The sequence below is a fragment of the Notolabrus celidotus genome, chromosome 16, assembly GCF_009762535.1.
Source record: "Notolabrus celidotus isolate fNotCel1 chromosome 16, fNotCel1.pri, whole genome shotgun sequence".
Taxonomy (NCBI): Eukaryota; Metazoa; Chordata; class Actinopteri; order Labriformes; family Labridae; genus Notolabrus; species Notolabrus celidotus.
The window spans coordinates 9,319,436-9,337,895 of record NC_048287.1 but is presented as its reverse complement, the minus strand read 5'-3'; the positions used below and the strand labels follow the sequence as shown (position 1 = coordinate 9,337,895).

The window sequence follows — 18,460 nt, the reverse complement described above, 5'->3', positions numbered from 1 at the left end:
ATAAACACACACACACATAGTACAATGAGTCAGCAGTCTCTTTGAACAGAGACGGTGTAAAATCAAACATTAGAGGAGCTAACATGACTCAGCATATTATTCATTTGTAGTGATTTTGAGCAGGTGTGTCCAGGTGTGTCCTCCTGTTTTCTTCACAGCACAGATTCTAACATCTATCTAACACATGTGGAGGTGTGAGTTACAGAGAGATGAACCACACACAACCTGCTAGAGGAGCTACCTGTCCTCAGACTACATGGCACACAACACCTGATGACTGCAGCTCACTCGGAGGGGTCCCATGAAGTCTTATTAACAACATGTGTGATCATGACTGTCTCTGAGGACACACACTGATCAGCTCAGAAAAAATCCACACAGGAGGACAGGTCAAGTCCTCACTCAAGGTCTCCTGTCTTCTGGTCTATGCTGAGCTACAGAGACAGGTCTGCAGTCAGAAGACACTCTTTCCTTCTGACTGTAGTCCTGAAGACTGTCCTCCTGTCTGCACTGTCCTCCTGAAGACTGTCATCCTGAGGACCATCATCCTGAGGACCATCATCCAGAGGACCGTCATCCTGAAGACCGTCACCCTGAAGACCTGAAGACTATCATCCTATCTCCACTGTACCCTTGTCTGCACCATCAACCTGCAGACCACCCTCCTGTCTGTGCCCCCCATCCCCCTTCTTTTTATTCTTCTCCCCCCCTTCCCATCTCCCCCCCCTTCCTATTTCTCCTTCTTTTCCTCCTCCATGCCCCTCTTCCTCTTCTTCCTCCTCCACCTCCTACTCCTCCTACTCCTCCTCCTCACTTGTAGAGCAGCTGCAGCCGGCTTGTGTGGCAGTTGTTCCTGCTGATCTTGCTGTCGGGCTGGTAGAGACTGGATGAGTTGGCAAAGGACGCAGAGACCGGGTGTGGGTCTAGAGTAGGGGCGGGGTAGCCTGGGGGTGGGGCCAGTGAGCGTGGGTCGCTGTGGATAACACTTAGGGGGGGCGTGCTGTGGTTCTGGTTGGAGACAGTGGAGGCTCGTCTCCTGGACCTGAGGGCCTGTCGCTCTGACAGCTGGTTCCTCAGCTCTGAAACTCGCTCCTCTTTCTGAGGGGACGGACAGAGATACAGACTCATCATCATCACATCCTCTGAATTCAGAACTACAGCACAGGCTATTTTTTACTTCATGCTAACATTTGTTTTACAATGAGATCACATGACCCAGACATGAAGGTTTGGTCTCTGACGTATCTCCCTGATCCTCAGAAAACTAAACCCGGTGTAATGTCATAAGAATCTATAATCTATAATAATGCTTGATTGTTTGAAACATTCCTATTTGTAAACCCACAAAGTCTTATTGCATATGTCTTGATTGATTTGTATTTAATGCAGAGAACATTTGCATGCTGAGATGATGCTGAAATATCCACATCAGGATGCAGGTTTATACAAAGTTCAGGATTATTCAGGTCTGTCTGCAGGACAACAAGAACACAACTTTGAATGGAGTTTGGTTTGGTTATATGTAACTTGTAAGGCATTGTAGAGAATCTCAGAACAGACTAATGAGGAATAAAACCTGCATGATAATGGACTTGACATGAATTTGCATATTTGATGTCTAACTGAAAGTGATGCACAGAGCCCACAGGCCCTCAAACGTCAGAGAGACTCCGTGCTGCTTGTCTGAAAAGCTGCATGTCCTGGCCTCAGTTTGCAAAGTTTTACTTTCCTTCACTTCATTTCACAGTGAGAGGAATCAACAGTAGCAAACCAAATCCTCCCCTCCTCCGAAATACTCCTGTATGGTTATCAGGTTACTGTTCACCATCCATCTCCTTTAGTTTTAGTCTGTGAACTAGTTTCTCTGGCTGTTTTTTAAAACCATCTTCTACATATTATCTACAAATGTACAGCATACTGTATACTGCGTTTGAAGGTAGTATGTAGTATGACTGTTCTGTTGGATCTGGTCTGTAGTATGCTGGGTCAGGCGTCGCTGCATTTCAAGCTTCAGAAAGCGGAAGTAAAGCTGAGAGCGAAAACTGCCTCTCTAGTATCCACTTATAATTTAAAAAGTTAAGATGTGTTTCATATGGAATTTAATAATTTTTACAGCACCTAAAAACTGAGTGCCCCCTGTCATATACAGAAAAAAAGAAGAAGCTGATCGTTAGTGCTGTGCGGAGAGTGGTCCGATGCATACTGAGAAATTTTCCAGAACCAGTACGACATCCGGGTAGTTTTGGCATACTGCAGATTTTTCTCTTGTTCATATACTGCATACTATATACTGTGAGATGAGGCTGTCAGCTCTGAGCTGGTCCCAGGCTACACATGCGAGGAAACAGAGCAGGTAGAGTATCCAGGCGTACCTCCTGTATGATCTTCTGCAGCTCCTTGTTCTCTCTCTCCAGCTGTCTGGACTTCTCTTCATCGTTGTTGTTGGTGGACGAGCCGGTCTTCATCGTCTCCTGAGCGTCAGACTGCCACTCGCCCCGCGTGATCAGACGCCTCATCTACAGATAACACACATGATGGCATCACTGCATGTCAGGAATATTACCCCTCACCTGTAAAATATCACCTCCAATCATACACATGTTCACGGGTTAGTGAGCTCAGCAGGACTCCTCTTCCTGCTGTTGACTCTGTCCTCACACTGACAGCTGCAGGGCTTACTCTGTACTGTTATTAAAGATATTTATGTACTACACTGAGACAGGACCAAATACATCATCATATATCATGTACAGGTGCATACAGGAAGATTAAATACAAAGATATATTTGACTTTTTAAATCTGAGCCATGCTTTTAATATTTTGGGCTCTAAGTGATGAACAGGTATAAAAACTCTCTGGAGGTTTGACCTCATGTAGTGATGGACCTTCTCTGATTTATGACAGCGGCTCACACACTGTTGATGTGAGTTTAACTACTGCTGTAATCTACAGGAAGGAGACCATGACGATGATGAAGAGCTCTGTTTTTACCTTGGGGACGAACAGGACCACCAGCGTGATGTAGACGGAAAAGACGATAGCGAGGGAGGCGAAGGCGAAAGAGGCATCCTGCTGCGAGGATAAGATCATGGTGACGGGGGCTGTGATCATACACAGAACCTGAGAGGTGAGACACACACACACAAACAGACAATCAGTCCAGTGTAAGGAAGCCTCAGCTGAGTGACAACAACGCCCTCTGGTGTCCTTCCTTTGTAATGCATGGATATCTTTCAAACTCTACTCTTTGGGTGAACAGCACCTTCTTCAGTAAATCTATCGCTCTATTTTAACAAGAGCACAGTTTTCTCTCAGAGCTACTGCTCCAATAAACAGAAAACAGATGACTCTGTTATCAGATAACTCTGGATCAAAGGAGAGTTTCAGCCTTAATCATGCTGTGTTTAATCTGGCTTTAATCTGGGGTTTTAATCCAGGGTTATTCCTGCAAGTCTGTGAGAAGCCACAGACTCATCGATTCCAGTGTGTGTTCGAATGGTTCCACAGCACAGGTTTCCTTTCTGTCACATCCTCATATTTTATTTACACAGAGTGAGAGAGAGAGAGAGAGAGAGAGAGAGAGAGAGAGAGAGAGAGAGAGAGAGAGAGAGAGAGAGAGAGAGAGAGAGAGAGAGAGAGAGAGAGAGAGAGAGAGAGGTACATGGGTATCGATCAGCTGTCAGTCATCTCTGAGCTCAGACAGAAAATCTCATCACACTGTTGATGGAAACAGTAGGAGCTGTGTTATAAGGCACACACACACACACACACACACACACACACACACACTCTGAGGCGATCAGTGTTATTGATCTGTGTGGGTCTGTTTACTGTCAGTCTGATCTGAAGGATGCGTCATGAACTCAAACACAGAGGTCAGTCCTCCGTCCTCAGGTTTCTAATCTGTCGGTTGATTCAGACGCTCTGATGCTGCAGAGCTACCTGAAACACATGAAGCCATCAGACGGATTTAAGAGTGCAAACACATGGGAGTCAGGTGTTAAGAAAATGATCTTACAATCAGTGACCTGCTCTACCAGCCGAGCTTAAGCAGCCTAACTTCTGCAGTTTAACCCTTTATCTGAAACAACTTCTGTAAAGAACAGATGTGTCTGTAATTACCGATGTAACACCACAGAATGTGCCAACATTTCTGATTTAATATCTGTAAGAGGTCATCTTGAAGTTGGTAAAGCTTGGGCTGTAGCGCTGGCCACACTTGTGACAATGCGGATTCTGAGTCAGTCATCACACACAAGCTGGTTCAGCTAGTATTCATCCACAGGTTACACAGGTGTGTTTCTGAGTGTTCTGATGACCATCTGAGTGCTAAGGGGGGAAACCTATCTACATGTGTGGCTCACTACAGTACAAACTAAACAGCAGAAAGTCTGCCTAGGTGAGATCATCAAAGCTGAGGTCCTGCCTGTAACATAAACATGATGATGAACACAGTTTGATGGAGAAACAGCGTCTCTGTTCAAACGCTGTGTTCACATCTACTGCTGCAACCAGAATACCACTCTGTATCCACAACATGAGGACAAGAGCTAACAGTGTTAGCATGAGCAACACACAGGGTCAGCTCATCACACACACACACACACACACACACACACACACGCACATTGATCAGAGGATGGTGGATTATCCTTAGAAATAAATTAAAATGGCAACGAAAATCACAAAAATCAGCTGAGAGGACATTCTCCTGATTAAAAAGACCCTCTGTGTGTGTGTGTGTGTGTGTGTGTGTGTGTGTGTGTGTGTGTGTGTGTGCGTGTATGTGTGTGTGCATTAGAGACTCTCTTGCCTTTAAATTGCAGAGAGGAATATTTAGGATTATAGTCTGAGATTTGGTTGCTGTTCTGACTGTGAGGCTGTCATACACACACACACACACACACACACACACACACACACACACACACACACACACACACACACACACACACACACACACACACAGCCAGCTGATCTGATGACAGGTCATATAAAGAGTGGGCTGTTGGAGCAGGTGGTTTATATTTGTTGCACTCAAAACAGTCTCACAGTTTGAGCTGTTTCCATAGTAGCAGTAAACCCTGTAGTCTGCTAAATGTACGCTTGTTTCTCTGATGCTCAGGTGAAACAAGGTGAGAAGGTTATCCTGAGTCAGAGCGGGCACCTGGCTGTCTCTGTGTCGTCTCTGTCAGAGCCTGAGACATTTTCTCCTCCATGGGTCAGTCCTTAAAATCTGCCCTGTCCCCTCAACTCTGTCAGAGCCCAAAGCTCATCTCTGTAACCTCTCCTGACTTTAATCTGCTGTTTTTATCTCTTTACGTTTCCGCGTCTGGAAATAAACCAACATCAAATTAACCAAAAGTCTTTCAGAGGGTTGAGCAGATCCCACAGTGTAACGATGACAGCAGAGTGACAGAGAGTTATAAAGTTACTTTGGGTTTCTAAAGTCAGTCTGATGATTGAGGAGTTTTTTTTCAGCTGGAGAAAGGAACGAAGAGGAAAATCCCCATAGTGATAAGAGGGTCTAAATAAACTGAGAGTACGCCTGTGAGGAGCAGGAATGAGCCTGATGGTATGTCTCTGCTCACAAACTTTACAGGACGACTGGTGGTAAAACATGAGCAGCTCCTCTGTTACTCAAAATCACTGCAGCTCTGTATGTATGTGTAAGAGAGTTTGTGTGTGTGCGTGTGTGCGTGTGTGTGTGTGTGTGTGTGTGTGTGTGTGTGTGTGTGTGTGTGTGTGTGTGTGTGTGCGTGTGTGTGTGTGTGTGTGTGTGTGTGTGTGTGTGTGTGTGTGTGTGTAAGAGAGAGAGAGAGAGCATGTGCCTCCATCATTAGTCAGGTTAGGAGTCAGTCTGCAGAGTCAGAGCCAGCTGTGTCCTCGTTACAACATACACAACGTCTGAAGGTGAGTGACGCTAACAAGGGGCCGGGCTTCTTCAGAGAGCTAAGGTGGAGGAGGAGGAGGAGGAGAAGGAGGAAGAGAGATAGAGGTCAGACAGTCCTGCAGGATTCGAGGTAAAAGATTGAAAGCACACACACACACACACACACACACACACACACACACACACACACAGACACACAGATGAGGATGATGGACTCACAGCCACGTTGTAGATGGCCATGCCCACCGCTCGGTGGTCGTTGATCTTCTCAGTGGAGATGGATTTGGTCTCGTAGGCGAGGAAGATCCCAAGTAGCAGCAGCAAACCTTTATAACCATAAACCACACCTGAGGGGACAAGATGGCTGCTGTGAGGACAGGTACAGGTGTTTGTATGAAGCTCAGCCTGCAGTGTCTCCTGATGTCCTTTGTCATGTCCTTATGATTACTGACATGAAACTGTTTCCAGCTGCTGGACTGATCAGTATCTGAAACTGACCTTATTGGACACATTTCTGATTCTGTTGTTGGTATCAGCCTGAGGAGTAAACTGTCCCCCTGACACTGCAGGAGGCGCTTATACACACTCTGTGTGATTGTTCATGGGAAAACGTCCCTTTGTATCGAAGGTTGAGCAGACGGACTGTGAACATATCAGTGACCTGAGCAAACGTCTGTGCAGTAAAGTCATTGGCGAACAGCTGAAAGTTTGTTTCTGACCTCTGCAACAGCAGCTTACTGAATGACATCAGCTCAGTCACTTCAGTTAGAGATTTAAAAAAAAGGTTATCAGCCCAAGAAGAGACGTCTAACGTGCACCTTTTTGTTAAGTGTATCTGTAAGATTCAGACGTCCAGAGAGATTTCTCTGTTGCATGCAAACATAGAGATCTGACACTGCTGGAGCCGGCTGGAACAGGTGTTCTACACAGGTGATATCAGAGCAGATGTGTGTGACTCACCCAGCCAGGTGTTCATCTTCTGGGAGCTGCAGTGTTCGAGCAGAGGCTGAATCAGGACGTCTAGGTCTCCTTTAGGGGCCTCTCTGGTGAACTTCTGCTCCAGACACACACAGACACACAAACACACACGGGTGAAGAACAGGAAACAGTTTAATAAGCTGACATCTTTAGTTAATATGATGTGTATTTTCTTAATTTCTTCTTAAAGGTCAATATGATGATATTTTATCTGTTAACATGTCCTTGTCGTCTTTTCATGTTCTAGGTTTTGAACTCAGTTGTAGAAATGTCACATATTCAGCCTTACCCATGCAGTGATCTGAGAGGGCAGGACTGTTGTGATAATGAAGTGTGCTCTTATTGGCTGCCTGAATGTTGTCTGAGGGGGGAGGGTATAGAGCTGTGTTGGTGGATGCAGAAGCGGAAAAACACCAAAGAAAACATGGCAAGCGCTCCAGAAGAACCTGTGCTATAGTACACTGCACAAATGATCCAGACTCTGACCTGAATAGGAGGAGACTTTGAAAAGTAGCAGCTGCATTTACATCAGCACTTCTCTGGGTGGTATGTTAAAGTTTGCGAGCTGTTCCTACTTTCTTGCCTTTCGGGTGTAACTTTTTGAGGAAGGTCCTCGTTGTTGAGGCAGTCTGAGGTGAAGTGGTCGGCTCAAATAGACAAATTATCACCAGCTGTAGCCGCATGTTGTTGAAAATAAAAAGCAGCCATTTTTTTCTTTGGTCTTCCAGTGCTGGGACAGAATGTAGACACTCAAAGCTGTTTGGCTCTAACCTTTGACCTCTTAACTCGGCAACACCAAAAAAAAACCCCACCACAATAGCAAAGAAGGAAGAGGGATCGCTATAAGATTGGGGAGGGTTTTGAATGCATACCTATGCAGATTACTTCTGTCATTACACTATCACAGGAGCCAATCAAACCTGTATCCCATTATATGGACCATTTAAACATGGTGGAGGTTAAGTTGGTAACTGTTTAGTCCTTCTTTTTTTAGAGTTGAGTGGCACTTTGTGTGGTATTTTAATAGTTTAATCAATAGTGGGCCGGAAATATAACCAGTATGAAACTAAAAATTAAATTTATTTAGAAACAAATAAACTGCTCCTCTACAAGGCTTTTCTCATACCCAGAGACCTCATATCCCACTTTTGAGACAGATTTATAAACAAATGAGGACTGAGTCCAGTTTAGAAGTATAATATACTAAAGAATACAGCATTAAATGTCCTTATAGTAATCCCATTTTGTTCATGTATCCATGTATCATGAAAATGTGTATCAGAGGTTTATAAAATAAAAATAAATAAACCACTCTAATTACAAGACTTGATTTTGATACTGTCACTAAAATCTTCCATCGTTTTTACTAAAACTTGAATAATTACCTGTTAATTAAGTTACTTTTTTAGTTTTTACAGACTCACACTGACTCACTGATCATATCACCAGAGAAAAGATACATTTATCAACAGTATCTAACTTTCACTTAAAAACACAGACCTCCACGGTGATGTGCAGAGGATCCACGATCTGCCAGATCATCAGAGACACAACATCGATCCCCAGCAGGACTCCCACTGTGGCGTACAGTTTCCAAGGCTCCAGGTGCTGGGAGACAGGTAAGAAGTTAACAAGATCAGCAAACATGAAACAATAAAAACTACAGTAATAATGCTGTCTCTGTCTGTGACTGTGTAAGACTGTGAGAGCTTCTCTGTTCAGAGACCCTTCAATGTACATCTGAGGATAACACACAGGGAGGAGGGGATGATGAGAAAGAGACAAGTTCACTCTCTGAGGATTGTTTCTGTGACTAAAGCAGTGATCACTTCACCCTTAGCAAAGTCTGACCATCTCACCTGAGTTTGACCATCTCACCTGAGTCCGACTGTCTCACCTGAGTCCTAGTGTCTCACCTGAGTTTGACCATCTCACCTGAGTCCGACTGTCTCACCTGAGTTTGACCATCTCACCTGAGTCCGACTGTCTCACCTGAGTTTGACCATCTCACCTGAGTCTGGCCATCTCACCTGAGTCTGACCATTTAACCTAAGTCTGACTGTCTCACCTGAGTCCGACCATCTCACCTGAGTCTGACCATCTCACCTGAGTCTGACCATCTTACCTGAATTTGACCATCTCACCTGACTGTCACATTGAGTTAAACTGACCACGTGACAGACACACCAGGAGTCTGATTTCTGTTTAACTCTATAAGTATATACAGTAGAATGAACAGGGGGTCACACAGGCATTAAAACAAGTCTCACACGGCTACCAGAAAACCTACAGACATGTGATGGTACCACATAGAGTCCAGAGTTGGTGTTTATATAAGGTTACATATCAGACTGGTATACATACAACAGGTGGAAGTGCTACCATGTTTACATTTTTCACAGGAGTCAGGTAAAAATAAACAACATTAATAAATGTAGTCTGTAGAGGGGATCTTTTCTCCCTAGAGAACAAATATCAAAATATAATCTGAATCTCTGCATCTCTGCAGGAGGGAAGACTGACGGACTCCTAACATCCAGGACTGACACAGGAAAGGCTGGGGAGCCAGGAGACTCCAGGGACAGTTAAAAAGTTCAAGGTGGTCGATGATATAACAAGTTAAAGAGAGAAAGCAACAGAGGAGAAGTGAAGCAGCGTTTGGGGAATAGATGCTGTCTGCTTTTAAAGAAGACGATCTTTAAACTGAGCCTGAAACCTTCAAGCACTGATGGACTTGACTATCCTCTAACTCCCCGTCCCCTTACCTTCCTCCTGTCCTTCTTTTCCTCCTTCTTGGTGAAGACGGTGTGAACCCACCAGATCTTCGTGAACATGCTGCCGTACGCCAGACTGAAGCCCAGCCCAAGCAGCCACAGACGAAACTGATCAAGAGAGAGAGATAGAGAGAGAGAGAGAGAGAGAGAGAGAGAGAGAGAGAGAGAGAGAGAGAGAGAGAGAGGGGGGGTTTCTAACTATCATTCATCATCACAGGGGTTAGGGAATGTAAAACGGACACAGTATCATAGATGTTTCTGCAGCAGGAACATTCAACAGGGAGCAGGATACCTTTGGGGGAACCCTGATTTCACAGAGAGGGTGTGTTTGAACCCTGAGTGAGTGTCTGCTCAGAGGAAACAGCAAATTATATTTAACACACTTAATAATCTGAGGAGGAAACGTGCTGCAGAGTTTATCTTCTGATGTTGTGCACCATCACCTGTTAAACAGACTCATCACTGTGAACTGGGTTTGGTTATTTTAGGTCTCACATGACTATTTTGTACTCTCTCTGAACCTGCAGACAACATGAAACTGCGTCTTCTTTTGATTTCTAATCCCAAGATTAAACTGTGTTTCAGGCACAATTTACAGTAAACACAGACTGATTGTGTACCTTAGATCTGTGTCTGTCTCAGATTTTATAAGTTTTAAATGAAGTTTTAGTGTTTGAAACAGTCTTTCTGAGTTTACCCGACAGATGACAGAAAACTGGATCTGATCTGAAGTTTTATAAGTTTCACATGAAACCTTTGTAGAGTATTTTTGTGACAGGGCTGCACAGTGAGACGGTTCCTGGTTCAATCCCCAGCTGAGCCTCTGGCAGACGGCAGGGGAACTAAGTTTGGTTTGAGTCTTTACAGATTTTAAATAAAACAGTTGCGTTTTCACTTTCGTACCTGGCAGACGACAGGGAACTGCGTTTTGTGGACATGCAGGCCGTCGATGCCCAGAGGAAAGACAGCAGCTAAAGCCATCATACAGCCCACTGCTGTCATGTTGTTCAGGTACGGCTGAGAGTTCTGGATGTACCTGCAGCACAAACAACAGCAACACATTTATACCTCCAGAGATTAACATCGGGAGAGGACTTGTAGCCCTAAGTTCACAGAGTGGTTTAAACTCAGGACAGAAGGATTCAGACTACTGATGGACAGGACTTGTAAGCCTTAAACACTTAGACTATATGTGCAGATAAATCTGTAATGTGAGAGATGTTAGAGTGGTGAGTTCATTTTTCACCACGCTGCATTTAGTGTGTCTTTAAACCCTATGGGGGTTTTCATCATTTCTCCTCTCTGTCCTGTTACCATCAGAGTTTGAATCAGGATCATCTGTACCACCTTTTCTAGTCAGCATGCTCCACACAAGAATCTGTTCTGCTGTGGACTGAATGTGTGCATTTGTTAGCAGAAAGGATGTGACGTCAGTCCTGTGGCGCTAACAGCCAGGTCTCTTTTGTACATACCTTGGCTGTACCAGCACAACATATCAGCACCCATTAAGGTGGACTTTTGTCCTTGAATCTCACAGTAGGCTGAGATGAAGGCCTGTTGTCGGTGGTGTTACCTGACGTTGCTGTTGTAGATGTTGAAGGTGAGGCAGATGATCCCCAGTAGGATCCCAAACCCAGCAAACACTGACACCGTCACAAAGAGCTTCTGAGACAGATACCGAAACTCCTCGATGACCACCGTCTGGTCTGCAGGGGGGCCGGAGCCTGAACACACACCAACACACACACACGCAGGAGGAGGATTAAAAACACTCGGGAGATGATTGAGAAACTTTGAAAATGATCAACAGTCAGTGTTTCCTCTGACTGCTCGTTCAACCGTGTCAGTCCTCAGGTCTGTGTTTTCTCTCTCTCTCTCTCTCTCTCTCTCTCTCTCTCTCTCTCTCTCTCTCTCTCTGCATCAGCCATTGAACTTCCTCTTAATTTCTTTATAAATCACAGTCTGTCAGTGTTAAACCAGGTACACCGAACACCTGAGCTCCAGCACTGACAGAGGCTTAGGCTCCGGATGGAGATGAACAACAGACATGATTCATGGTCCTCTCTGATATTATGAAGCACGAGGTGTTTCAGAGAGGACTCGCCTGAGGAGACAGACTGATGTATGGTTATAATACCTGCAACTCCAACTTTCTCTATGACCACATCTCCAGCAGGTCGATGGTTACAGAGAGGGATCCATTACAGAACAAATATCCTCCTCCAAACACACTTAGACTGTGTGTGCAGGCTGTCACCTCACACACTCAGCTGCTAAAGTGATGCAACCTCACTCACATTTACAACGAGTATGTGTGTGTTTGAATGTTGAATGTCGAGAGCAGCGTGTTGCCATGGAGTCTGCAGGTCAGAATAGAAACAGGAGCAGTTTTTGGTGTGTGTGTGTGTGTGTGTGTGTGTGTGTGTGTGTGTATACTTGTGTGTGTGTGATGCTCAGGAAGACTTTGAGGATGTTGTTTCTCAGGCTTATTGTCACAGCAGCTATTTTTATTCATGTCAGTTTCAGAGAGAACAAACAGAGAGCAGACAGCAGGAGGAGAAGAGACGTTAAAACAGTGCTTCAGGAACATCAAGTGTTTGTGTGTGCATGCGTGCGTGCATGCGTTTGAGTGTGTGTGTGTGTGTGTGTGTGTGTGTGTGTGTGTGTGTGTGTGTGTGTGTGTGTGTGTGAGAGAGAGTCACTGCTGTTAATGCATAAAACAAGGCTGCACAGTTAAATGGTTCCTGTTTCGATCCACGGCTGAGCAGAGCTGTGTGTGTATTGAGGTGTAACCTGGAGTCCATAGCCTGTAGAGTCCAGGAAGTGACCAACACCTTTACCTCCAAACTTTATAACCTCATTTCAGCCTTCCTGCTGGCAGACCTTTAATTTAACATCAATCAGCATCCTTTCACTGCTTCTGATGTTACCACCACTAACAACAACAGTGACAACAGTAAACAGGAAGCATAAAGTCAGAGTGACGGCAGACATAGAGGACAAACTTGTTGATTTGTGGCCACGACACAAGTGTTTCTACATAGACCACAATCACACTGACAAGGAGAGGAGCTGAGCAGAAGTCACTACAGTAATGAATGAACCAGGAAGCTAAGCAGCTAGCAACACCTGGCCTCCAGCTCGTCGTCCACCATGTTTGCTTCCTCTGACTGTGAGAGATGTCAGATCTCCAGCTCAGACAGTTTTGACCGTGAATGAATCTGTTAGTTTGTGCTGTGCTCTGTTGCTCTCCACACTATGAAACTAAACTGTTCTGTCAGTACCTGCTGTCGTGATGCTCTCTCACATGTTAACACCTGTTAGGACGGGTCTTTGTTGTGTCTGATGCTCACTCCTTCTTTTGTTCAGTATACAGCAACAGCAGCCCAACATTCAGGATGTCATGTGATATGCATGTAATGTAATATGTGTGATGAGCGATGAACACACCTGTGCTGTGTGCTTCTGAACATACACGTTATGTCTGAATGAGCCAGATCTGTGAGTGTTTGAGGACCAGGTCCCTGCTGTCACAGTTTGTCCTACAGAGCCACACTGACGTGAGGTCACAGGATTACAGGTGTGTGTATCTCACTGCTGAGTGGCAGGTTCACAGGTACATCACAGACTTCACCTGACATGTCTTTCACCTGTTCTCAGCAGCAGCTTTGTTCAGCAGCACAGCCACAGGTTCATAACTCACAGAGATTACACACCGAGTGGAGAGGAGGTGTGAATATCTGCTGCAGGCTGTGTGTGTGTGTGTGTGTGTGTGTGTGTGTGTGTGTGTGTGTGTGTGTGTGTGTGTGTGTGTGTTAGCCAGGTGTGTGTGTGAGCGCCTATCCTTCGGGAGATGTGTTCTCTAACACTAACACCTTCCCTGCCCTTGATGGTGGAATCGGGACAGCATGTTACCATGGCGACTGGCTCCAAAATGGTTACCACGGCAATGTGAGAGAGAGAGAGGGGGGCTGCGATGCAGCAGTGGTTGTCATGGAGATGGAGGAGGAGAGAATGGGTGAAGATGAGAAATAAGAAGGTGAGAGAGAAGAGAACTCGTCTCAGGTCAATGAGGTGAGGACCAGCAGGGGGCGCTCTGCAGAACATCCTGAGACAAAACAACAAACAAACAAGTGCAGACAGACACGCTCAGACCAGACAGGCTGCACACTGAGACGTACAACTGAGAGTGTGACAGGCACACTGCAGATCACCATAAACTCTGAAGTAATTATTTTAAACCTCAGAAACAAACAAAAAAACAAGCAAACTGAGGTTTAATATTTAATATTAATAATATTAATATAAAAACAACAATAGGTCTGTTTTTATGAAGGTCTGAGATTTATTAAGAGAGCATGAGAATAAGCTGTTCACAGTGATTGAAGCACTGTGGGCTCTGATTGGGATGGATCTAATATGGTTTATTAAGGACAGTCTGAAGATCACATATAGAAAGTTTAGTTTCCATTAAAAGAATGAAAAATGGGAGGAGTCTGGATTAGTTATTTTAAATAAAGAAGAAATTAAGGACTTTATCGAATTGTTAATCAAATTGTGTGATTATTTCTGCTATGATAGGAAACATTTTGGAGATGTAAAGCTGTATCACTGGTTTGCAGTGGTGGACAAAGTACACAGCTTCATTACTTTAGTCAAGGTATAGATATTCCAGGTCAAATATTACTTCAATACAAGTGGAAGTTGCTCTGTCAAATTATTACTTTAGTTAAAGTACTGAAGTAGCTCCTTTTAAAATTGTCAAAAAGTATTCAAAGTACTTTTTAAAATTTCTCTGAACGACAAAACATAAATGCTGTCAAGACTACACAGGAGTTCATTCTGTTACAGCATGTTTATTTAGAAACCATTACTTCAAATCTTTTAAAAACTATACCATTGAATAAAAACAGACACTAAGTTACTCCAAGCACAGACAACTTAGTTTGAAATGTTCATCTGGAATAAAAAACAAATGTTATGTAGCTCAACACGCTTTCTCAGGTTGGACAGTGAATGTTTGTTTGTTTGGGCAGAGTGGGAAACAAAGAGAACATTTCAAAAGATACGTATCATTCTTCATTTCACAAAGCTCTAACACGGGCTGAAGATATGGACATGAGTGCTCAGGTGGAGAATTATAGCCATCATTACCACCTCTAAATGAACTGCCTGATCTGAGTGAAATTCACTCTGTGTTTGCTCCACGTTCAACCGTGTAGACGCACGATATACAGGTACGACTAAACCACTGAGACAAACAGAACTACACAAACACATTTTACTGTCTAAGGGGTCAGATTTCAAAAAAGAGAAGGAAATTCATGAGCTGACTTCAAAGCTAAAGTAGTGAGTAACTAGAGCACTGATAGAAATGTACTGGAGTCAAAAGTACAATAATTGTCTTCTGAATGTAGTGGAGTAAAAGTAATAAGTTCCCCAAAAAATAATACTCAAGAAAAGTAAAGATACTTAAAAAATGTACTTAAGTACTGTACTCAAGTAAATTTACTTTTTTACTGTCCACCACTGCTTGTTGTAAATGTAAGGTTGTTTTTACTTTAATGCCAGCATCAAGACAAGCAACCCACAGAGTTAGTCAGAGACTCCTTTCATGGGACTGGACTGACATGTTTATTGTTTTTATCAAATTAGATTATTATTAAAATAAATCAGAAGAAAAGGGACTATCAGTTTAAAAAACCCTTCATCTTGCCCGTCTTAAAGCAAACACTCCTCTCTTCCAGCCAGCAAGCCCAAGCCCCCCTGGGTCTCTGTGACAGACATAATGTCAGTTAAACATGTGTTGAACTGGACCCAGAGCTGTGACACGCCAACACGCTGCAGACAAACTGTCCTCATAACCTTCAGATTCAGAGTCTGTCGGGGCACAGTCCTAGATATTTTTGGTGTCCACTGCTGGGGAGGACAAATGTGTACAGAGCTCACAGGGAGGGACGGGGCGGACAACCTGAGTCCATCTGTGACAGGGAGGGGGGACTGACTTCTTCTGCAGGGTCACTCTTTAACTGTCTGACAGAGGGGACAGGGACACTCACGCTACTTTTCCTGCAGCAGTACAGATAGTGCTGTCCTGTGTCCTATGTCCTAAAGGATACACCAAGGAGTCAGCTTTTCTGTCAGTTATTCCTCAAACATTAAAGCTGAAACCAGCCCAGATGTAAAATAAATGCACTTAAAGGGACAGTTAATTTTTTAAAGTGTAGCTGTATGAGGTTCTTGTCAATAAAATTTGATTGGTTAGGATTCAGCTTTCCTGGTTTTCTGATTAAACTTTTGAAAATTGAAGAAAGTGGTTAGTAGTGTCGATCAGTGAGGCAGCAATTCTGATTCAGAAAGGTCCTGAAGTTCTGTTGTTATCAAGTCCCACTCCTGACAGCAGGAGCTCTCTGGGTACATGGGCTCACAGTTTACGTTTAGGTGTCCTCTTGTGTCCACAGCAAACGGCATGTCTTTTTTGGGTTGGTTGGATTTCTGTAGTATTTGTACTTTATCCTGTCCTGCTCTGCAGTGCGTCGCTGACTTTCAAACTGAGTCCAGCTGGTCTGCAGTCAAACTGACCGCGGGGTGGAAATCAAAAATGGAGGTCAGCACTTCCTGCTCCTCTCTGTGCTCCTGTCATGGCAGAGGGGGGGGGGGGGGGGGGATTTGGACGACCTTGCTGCATGTTCAGTCTGCTATAAAATCTATTTTGTGTCACAGCTGGCAGATTTTCAGCTCACAGCGTTTCAGATCAGCCTGACGTCAAACTCAGCCAGGAGAAAACACGAATCGACTGAGTCCAGCTGAGAGGTTAGAAACAGCTAGTTCACACAGGAGCTCTGTGGAGGGAGAGTATCTTCCAGCAGTGTGCAAGACGCTTTCACTGTGATGAAATTAAAGCAATGAGACAGAAACTATACCTAAAGGTTCTTTAAAAACCAGCATCCAAACACTGAATGTAACCAGTCAATGGTTCACAGAAGGATAGAGTGATTTCTAATTTCTTCTCATTTTAAAGCTAACACTGATTCCTCTCTGTGATGGAGTCTGTGAGAAAGAGTAGGGATGTGTACTCTCAGCTGCCTGCAGGCTTCTTCTGTTGAGCACATCAGTGCTGCAGGCCAGATTAACGGATGTGTATGCTAAATAGTGATGGTAAGGCTAACATGAGAGGGAAACAACATGAGCTTTAAACAGCTTGCACACACACACACACACACACACACACACACACACACACACACACACACACACACACACACACACACACACACACACACACACACACACACACACATACACTTATACACTTTACTGAATTCAATCATCAGAGTGAAGGTGATGAGGACCAATCTACCCGTTCACCTGTGCTGTTTTCTACCTGCTCTGCTCTGATGTTTTTAATCAGAGAGAGAGGCTGTGTCACTGTGAGCAGTTAGCTCTGCATGCTAATCACACCTGACACAATGACTGATGAACACTTACAGAGGGGAAGGAGGAGGAGGAGGAGAGGGGGATAGAGAGATGAGAGGGGGAAAGAGGAGAGGAACAGACACTGATGATGAAGAGTAAACCAAAGAGGAGGAGGACTCACCAATCCACTTGTCGTTTCCGTACCAGGACAGGTTTCCTTTGCTGCTGTCGTAGTACCCGATCTTCTTATAGCTCCCCCCTGTGGCACACACGCACGCACACAAACACACATACAGAGGGGGGGAGGATGCAAATCATCTCATTTTAATCCTGTTTCATTTTTTCACACAGACATATTTATTGTCAAAGTGTTTCATACTAAACATGCTCAAAGTTTCAGAGTAAGCATATTTCTGAGTAATCACTGTCTTCAGAGCTCAGTCTGCATTTGACAGACACACAGACACACACACAGAAAATCAGTTTGTTTCAGATATTTTGAGCCTTTCTTTTGAGCACTGTCAGATCTCCTTGCCCTGTGTAGGGTTTGAAATAAAGTCTTCTCTCTGCACAGACACAGCTCTCAGTTCCGCCTGCTCTTAATGAGCATTCAGCTTTGGTCCACTTTAAATATAAATGTTATTTTCTGACATTCATGTCTTTTTTTGTCCTTTGGGACGTCCTGACAGTCTGATGCCCTGCTAGCCTGTCCTCTCGCTCTGAGCACCAATTCACTTTATGAGACATTTCATTAATGAAATCCAGCCCGGGGCGTCCCTGCAGGCTGCTTTTATGAAAAAAAAAACCTATCCATCTGAGAGAGAGAGTTAGCTGCAGCACACCCTGAGGGTTCTGTGATAACGTTTTAATACCAGCGAGCAGCAGCACACAGGCTGAGCCAAAGGGCATCGAACAACAAGACTCTGAATCCACTTTGCACAATCGTCCAATGGTTAATAAGAATCCTGCAGCCACAGAGCAGGAGAGACCGCTTACTCTGCTCTGAAGACCAGGACCAGGGAGAGGATGATCCAGTGAGAGTCTATCAGCCCTGGTGGAGGGTTTGAACACAATAATAATCATCAAACTAATACGAGCTCTCTCATGTTTACAGAAAAGGTCAAATAAATAATATATTGATTATCAGTGTATATTAGATGAGGGGGCGGAGCCTTTGCAGAGCATGCATGAGTGTTGATGTCTCCTGAGGATGAATCAGAGAAACTCTGTTCAATGTGAACAAGATTTTCACAAGGTCTACAAAATTAATTGGGATGAATTTTCAGCACCACACACATCCAAAGACTCTCCTGAAGGTGAACTGGATTTTACAGGATCAGAGAAAGCCATGTCTGTTCTTGAGGTCAGAGAAAACGTTTAAAGTGTTTGTCCTGGCTG

The 18,460-nt window shown here is 44.2% G+C and overlaps 1 protein-coding gene across 1 annotated transcript in view; it reads right to left on the bottom strand.

Moving 5' to 3' along the window:
* The window catches only part of gabbr1b (gamma-aminobutyric acid (GABA) B receptor, 1b), a 121,994-nt gene continuing 103,534 nt past the window's right edge, over positions 1–18,460 (bottom strand). The window contains 10 exon segments of the mRNA XM_034704070.1: positions 1–1,098; positions 2,373–2,516; positions 2,993–3,121; positions 6,114–6,241; positions 6,855–6,948; positions 8,373–8,480; positions 9,638–9,754; positions 10,550–10,682; positions 11,220–11,370; positions 17,244–17,321. Of these exon segments, the coding sequence (XP_034559961.1) occupies positions 811–1,098; positions 2,373–2,516; positions 2,993–3,121; positions 6,114–6,241; positions 6,855–6,948; positions 8,373–8,480; positions 9,638–9,754; positions 10,550–10,682; positions 11,220–11,370; positions 17,244–17,321 (1,370 nt within the window). The 3' untranslated portion in view covers positions 1–810.